This window comes from Cryptomeria japonica, chromosome 2 (assembly GCF_030272615.1).
Source record: "Cryptomeria japonica chromosome 2, Sugi_1.0, whole genome shotgun sequence".
Lineage (NCBI taxonomy): Eukaryota > Viridiplantae > Streptophyta > Pinopsida > Cupressales > Cupressaceae > Cryptomeria > Cryptomeria japonica.
In genome coordinates this window covers 393,514,401-393,521,701 of record NC_081406.1, presented here as the reverse complement: position 1 = coordinate 393,521,701, position 7,301 = coordinate 393,514,401, and the positions used below count along the sequence as shown (strand labels likewise).

At 42.9% G+C, this 7,301-nt stretch overlaps 1 protein-coding gene across 1 annotated transcript; it reads right to left on the bottom strand.

Moving 5' to 3' along the window:
- Positions 1-556: 556 nt before the first annotated feature.
- LOC131064446 (uncharacterized) lies at positions 557-2,472 on the bottom strand. Its single transcript, XM_057998584.2, has 4 exons — positions 1,897-2,472; positions 1,495-1,783; positions 1,064-1,344; positions 557-865 (listed from the first exon to the last, which is right to left on the bottom strand). The coding sequence occupies exons 1-4, from the start codon at positions 2,470-2,472 to the stop codon at positions 557-559; spliced, it is 1,455 nt and encodes a 484-aa protein (XP_057854567.2).
- Positions 2,473-7,301: the final 4,829 nt, after the last annotated feature.

Here is a 7,301-nt window from a genome sequence, read left to right as displayed (position 1 = left end):
TCCATCGGCGCCAGCCAGCTCAGGGACACATCCCCCAGCTCGAGGTCCACCAGCACCAGGCCAAGACCCGTCAACACCAGCAGGCTGATACATTTTTCATGTAGATAGATGATGTATAGCATTCTTTTTTATATGTACACATGTATTTTACACATACGACAGCATCATGTGTTTTTGTAGTGACGCGATACATGTACATGATACATTATACATATATATATGATGGGATTCGACATTTTGATCTTCTCTCGTGTTATTTTAGATGGATGTTTTCATTTGTATTATATGCTTATGTGATGTATGATGTAGATTAGATGGCTATCATGATTTCATTTACATGTTGTTATGTTTATACATGCATGGTGAAATACTATGATGATCAATGAGTTTTAGAATAGAGCATATGTACACATGCACACACACACACGTGGATATGGCTATGCATAGTCACTTTATAACACAAAAACAGAGGTTTGTGTTGACAAAGGATACGTGTCAAGACGAGATCGCCGTAGGGAACTAGGCACCACGCACAAGACACATATCATGTACTTTTCTATGCATAGTATCGACGCAGGTGCGCAGCGTTGATAGGCTCTTTCAGAGGAGTGCCATCCATGGAAGATAAACCATAGGCACCAGAACCATACACAGAAGTGACGATGTAAGGACCTAACCAATTCGGACTAAACTTTCCGCATTGGTCGGGTGGCGTATTGACATTTCTCTGGTTCTCATAGAGGACCAAGTCACCTATTTGGAATGTTCTGGGAAGCACACTTTGGTTATACTGGCGAGATTGAGATTTTTGATAAGCCTGGAGGTGTTGAAGGGCCTTCAAACGGTGCTCATCTAACAACTCCAGCTGATTCAGACAAAAGAGTGCGATAAGAGTCATCATCGATAACCCCTTTTAAGGAGATGCGTAAAGAAGGAATCCCCAATTCGAGAGGCATGATGGCGTCAGCGCCATACACGAGGTTATAAGGTGTTCCTGTAGCCATATGGACACTCATGCGATAGGCCCATAACGCATAAATCAATTGTGAATGCCAATCCTTACCATGCTTAGTGACAGTCTTGCGTAAGATCTGCTCGATGGTTTTGTTAGATGCTTCCGCTTGATCGTTGGACGTGGATAGTAAGGAGTGGAAAAGCGATGCTGAATGCAGAACTTCTCAAGGAACTGCTTGACCTCCTTGTTCTTAAACGACGTACCATTATCAGAAATGAGGGTAACAGGTATACCGAATCGAGATATGATGTTATCCATGATGAAACCACAAATCATGTCAGCGGTAATTGAACGCAATGATACCGCTTCGACCCACTTCGTGAAGTAATCTGTGGCAGTAATAATGAAAACATGACCTTTGGACAACGGAGGAGATATTTTACAAATAATATCTAAACCCCAAGTCTATAAAGGCCACGGAGAGACTTGACCATGGAGCTCCTGTGCGGGGGCTCCAATCAAGTTGTTGTGTTGCTGACATTGAGGGCATTTCTTGACAAAAGCGAAGGAGTCTTGCTCCATCGTATGCCAATAGTACCCCATATGAATAAGTTTGTGCGCCAAAGATTTACCACCAAAATGACCACCTCCAGAACCCGAGTGGGCTTCCTGAAGGGCCACAGGGATCTCGGCTTTTGTTAAACATCCCAAAAGAAGACCATTATATGATCTCCAGTATAATACATCGGATAGGAGGATATAACGGGTAGCTAATTTCCGAATTCGCACACGCGAACTTTTACTAGCGTCTTCGGGAAAGCTTCTGGTCTTTAAATAATCAAATATATGTGCAAACCATTCTCCTAAGTAGAGATGAGCACATATGAGATTGTCTTGATATGTGCGCTATTTGAAACAGTCGGGGAGCGAAGGACTTGCACCACAAAGTAGTACTCATCCTGGCCAAAATCGGGGCCTACAAGGGAGGCCACGCTTGCCATTGCATCTGCGTGATAATTTTCTCTCCGAGAGATGCTATCGATCATGTAAGCAGCGAATTGCTTCAGTATAGTCAAGACTAAATCCTTATACTGAGGCAACTTCAGTTGTTTCACACAATTGGCACCTGTCACTTGATTTACAATGAGTTTGGAATCTCCATGGATGTGGATATGCTTCACACCCATGGCAATCGCGGCACGGAATCCTACGATCAAGGCCTCGTACTCAGCAATGTTATTAGTGCAATGAAATTCCAAGCAGAATGAGAGGGGAACCGGTTTTCCTTCAGGTGAGACAAAGATTACACCTGCTCCGGAGCCAGTTTGACATCTTAAACCATCAAAATACATGTCCCAAATAGGGTCTTGATCGATGATCAAGACGTCCTCGTCGGGGAAGAGGTCAAGGGTGGGAAAAGATTTGCTCGAGGGAGCGTCGACCAACTGATCAGTGATAACCTGTCCCTTAATTGACTTCTGAGAGATGAACTTCAGGTCAAATTCAGAGAGCAGCATTACCCATTTAGCCAGTCGTCCCGAAAGATCAGATTTAGCAAAAAGGTGCTTAAGGGTGTCATTTTTGGCAATGACCCGTGTTTTTGCATGGAGAATGTAATGTCTTAGCTACTGGGTTGCGAACACGAGAGCTAAGCACTGTTTCTCTATGGCAGAATATCGGGTTTCATAATCTATCAATGTACGACTAACGTAATAGACAACTCTCTCTCGACCTTCATCATCACACTGAGATGGCAATGCTACTAGAGCATGAGATGTAGCGGAGATGTATAAAAAGAAAGGTCTATCAGACATAGCCGGCATCAAGATAGGAGGATTAGCCAAGTAATCCTTGATGAAATCGAAAGCCTTTTGACAGTCTTCATTCCATTTGAAGTGAACATCCTTCTTCAGCAATCGTGTGAAAGGGAGAGTTCGATCAGCCAGTTGCGCCACAAATCGACGGATGGCTTGGATCTTCCCTTGCAGACTACGAAGTTGAGAGATGTTTCTAGGTGGAGGCATGTTGACGATAGCATCAATCTTATCTGTATCTATTTCAATTCCTCGGCGAGAGGCGATAAACCCCAAGAGTTTCCCTGCGTCAACACTAAAGACACACTTAAGAGGGTTTAGTCTCATTTTATATAACCGAAGTCTTTCAAAGACCAGACATAGTTTTTTAACATGCGTTCCCCGTGCTAGAGATTTTACCAAAATGTCATCGACATAATCCTCTAAGATCTTATGGATGAAATCATGGAGTATCAAAGTCATGGCTCGTTGATAGGTTGCTCCTGCGTTCTTCAACCCAAACAGCATGACGACATAGCAAAAGGTCCCCCATGGGGTCGTGAAGGCGGTCTTATACTGATCTTCCGAGTTAATGCAGATTTGATTATAACCCGAGAAGTCATCCATAAATGAAAGCAAAGCATACCCTGCGGTCAAATCAACGATCATATCAATATTCGGGAAGGGAAAGTCATCTTTGAGAGATGCCTTATTCACATCCCGAAAGTCGATGCAAATGCGGATTCTCCCATCGAGTTTGCTCACCGGTACAATGTTCAAGATCCAAGGCGAGTAGTCAATAGGCCAGATAAAGCCATCTTTTAAGAGCTTCTCTATCTCAGTCTTGACCAACAAGGCCACCTTAGGATTCATCTTTCGAATCTTTTGCTTCACTGGCTTAGCATCCGAACTAAGCACAATGTTGTGTACCACAACTGACTCATCAATGCTAGGCATCTCTTCATAAGACCAAGCAAAGATGTCAGGGAATTGGTGTAACAACTCGAAATATTATTTCGATTCTTCAAGGGACAAGCACTTCCCAATCTTTATAATTTTATCGGGAGCCTTATCACTCATGACAACATCAGTAGTCTCCCCACGTAGGAGCGCACTACTGTCGTTCGGATGAGAAACAGATATTTGCTCTTCATTATGGGAGAGAGGTGCCCCCTGTGCAGCGAATACTCCAAAGTAGGCTTAAGCATGCAAGCAATATGGGAATCGGCGTTTATGGTGATAAGAGGGCAGCTCCTCATAGACACCTAGAAATTCCTTTAAGGATTCTTCCAAAGGGAATAAGTACAAGGGAATCTCAGCAGGTGATACACTATTATCAATGAGTTTTGGATGAACAAGCTTCAGAGGCAGGGGATCAGCCGAAATCATGTTCACTGTCAACCATGGTTTCGCCTTTCACCCCGTATGACAATACCCTAGTCCAGTGTTGTGGTGGCAAGGTTCGGCCTCTAAAGGAATCTGAATGCCTTGCTTATTAGGTCCAAAACCCTTTCCGTCGTACCCAATTTGAGAGACTAGCTTGTATCCATGACCATAGATTTCTTGAAGCTCCTTCCCTGATGGCGGTTTGGTATAGAAAAGATGATCCACGTGATAAGCGTCACCCGGCTTTATGGATGCATAATCATCCTTTGTAGCCGAAGTGAATGCTATCTTTGGAAAACTCAAGTGGACGGGATCTACTTTGTATTCACCAACGTGGGAATCAATGAAGTCCAAAGAAGCCCAGTCGTCACCTAAGCATGCATTGACTTTCGATGGAGAAGATGACTTTACTGGAGATTGTTGCTTAGACGGCAACTCTAGCATTTCCGTCTGAGGAGTGTCAATCGTGAGAGACTCAAATGACATCTCCTTTTTAGCAACTTCCTTAGGAATCTCTTCTTTCTTACACTTCCTTTTTAGGGGAGGTGGCAGAAGAAGAAGCTATCATCGAAGAGGATAAGCTTGGAACCTGTTGTGACGTATTCACACATCGCCCCATTGCAAATGGGGACCCCTTTTTTTTGCTTTCTAGGGTTTGTTCTCTTAGTCTTTTAGGTTCCTAGCTTTTAGCCTTTGCATTTGGAATGTTGTCAGAGAGATCATTAGGATAGCAAGCTCTGCTTAAGTTAAAGTGGGTCAGTAGGTGGATCTCCTCAAGAGGTCGGGTCAATTGAGTGATTAGGGGTTATTTAGACCATTCCTAGGGTGTTTTTTGTGTACTATCCAGTTGCACTTCAAGTTGCTAATCAAACCTTGGTTGAATGCATAATGTCCTCCTAGGTCTCATCCCTTACATCAAGGACAGAGCGAATTCGCCTCGAGAAGTCTGGAATGTCATCCTGATCCTCAAATGTCCTGAAATTTGGTTGTCTGGAATGTCATCCTGATCCTGAAATTTGACTAAGTCTAGAAAATTGAAGAATCCTCCAAAAGCTAGATTTTGCATTATAACTCCTGGAGGTCCGAAACCACTCTCAAACATCCTGACAATATATATGGAATATAACTTAAAGTATAAATTAAATGTTATATTCCATATATGAATCCTGACGCAGAGACTAAAATGTCAAATTTCGCTCCAGACCCTTCCAAAGGGTCCAAAGCGAATTTCAATTTCGCTCCTGACCCTTCCAAAGGGTCCAGAGCGAATTCCCTTATATCTTCCTTCTTGGTCTTAATTTGCCTCATAAACCTTGTCCTTATGGCATAGTTGAGAGAGTATTGAGGTGTGAAACAAAGTGAAGTGATAAAAAGTAAGGAATTTGAGTATAATTGCAAATTTCGCTCCTAACCCTTCCAAAGGGTCCAGAGCGAAATTTCTTCAAGCTCCTGACCCTTCCAAAGGGTCCAGAGCGAAATTTCTTCAAGCTCCTGACCCTTCCAAAGGGTTCAGAGCGAATTCCTCCATAAGACATTCTACCTTGCCCCAAACTAATAACTAACTCATTCCCAGGCATTAGTGAAGGCAAAACACTTGTTTGGACAAGGAAATGTGGAAGATGAAGTCAAGATTTGAGCCTAAGGGTGAATTTCGCTCCTGACCCTTCCAAAGGGTCTAGAGCGAAATTCTTGTATGACCTTATTTCCTAACAAAATCTTGAAGTAAATGCCAGTTTGAGAACGAATTGACTTGATGGTGATTGAAGGAGGCTTGAGAAGTTTTATCCAAGGAAAGGAAAGGAGAAAAGAAGTGTAAAATGAGCTCAAGGATGAATTTCGCTCCTGACCCTTCCAAAGGGTCCAGAGCGAAATTCCCATAACCTCTATTTTGCTCCTTGTTATTGATAACTCAATGATGAACCACTAGTACCAAACCGGTACTGAGAGGGGGGGGGGGTGAATCAATACAAGCACAAATACAGTCCAAAACCGGTTTGACAGCAAATACTCCAAATGACTGACAAACAGGGATACTGGTTAAAACAGAGTGCAACCGGTAACATCCAGTATAACTCGAACAGTCATAAACCGGTCACTCACTAAGCTTTCCTCTTAGCTCAATACTATAGTATCATTACGCTCTCATGCATGAACAAGTAAACTAACATCAGATCTTCATAACAGTGAGTTCAATATGTTTTATAGACAGGCATAAAACATAGAACCATCATATGCTCAACAGGTAAAAACAAAGCATCACAAGATAAAAGCATTACACATGACACACATATTTTTCACGTGGAAACCCAACTGGGAAAAACCACGGTGGGGATGAATACCCACAAGTTGCTTTTGAACTCTTTTGAAGTCCACTCTGTTAGGAGCCTTGTCTGGTTAAAGACATTACAATAGGTCCTGCTAGGAACCGATCCTGTTAGGGATCACCCGGTTAAGGGATGGCTATAATACCCGGTTAGGGTCACCTTGTTAGAGGATTTCAAGAACTCAATAGCTAAAGGATCTCCAGAGCTCTATAGCTTCTCAGAACTCATTAACCTCGAGTTACCCGGTTAAGGGATTTGAGTCAAGCCTATTAAGACCACCCTGTTAAGGGATTTTGCATCAAGCCAGTTAAGGCTACCCTGTTAGGGGATTTCACAACTGTTGAAGTGGTTAGAGATCAACAGGAATTACAATGATCTGGTAACAGCACTCAATGCTAATGCAGATCCATTTTGGCTCCTCTTCTCCTTCTGCACATTCACTTTGCAGGTATCTCTTCTCTCCTTTGGTCTGGCAAGTATTACGTATCACTTCCCTTGGATACACACTCACAACTTTTTGCCAACAACCCTAGAAAGAAAGACAACATTGACCTAATAGGAAACAGACAGGTCGGTAGCAAAAACCCTAAACCCTAAACTTGTTAGGTTAGGCAATTCAAGCGGTTCAATCCTGACCGTTGAATCATACTGCATTAAATGCAACAGTCTTGAATCGATCTCAAGACATTCTCCATCGTCCATTATCCACCGATTTCATGGCAGCTGATAACCCATCATGCATTATCACCATTTGACAGACTTCGCACATTGCCGAGGTAGATAGGAATAGTCTTCTTCATGCAAGATCCTTCACGCGCACAGAGCATACGTGGCAACACCATC

What these genes read in the sequence shown, in the direction of transcription:
- LOC131064446 (XM_057998584.2), bottom strand. Translation starts at nt 2,472, where the DNA reads ATGCTGCTCTCTGAATTTGACCTGAAGTTCATCTCTCAGAAGTCAATT. An exon ending in AGGATGAGTACTACTTTGTG is followed by an intron (nt 1,784 to 1,896) that starts GTGCAAGTCCTT and finishes GATTATTTAAAG; the next exon opens with ACCAGAAGCTTTCCCGAAGA. An exon ending in CAAGACTGTCACTAAGCATG is followed by an intron (nt 866 to 1,063) that starts GTAAGGATTGGC and finishes TGTCTGAATCAG; the next exon opens with CTGGAGTTGTTAGATGAGCA.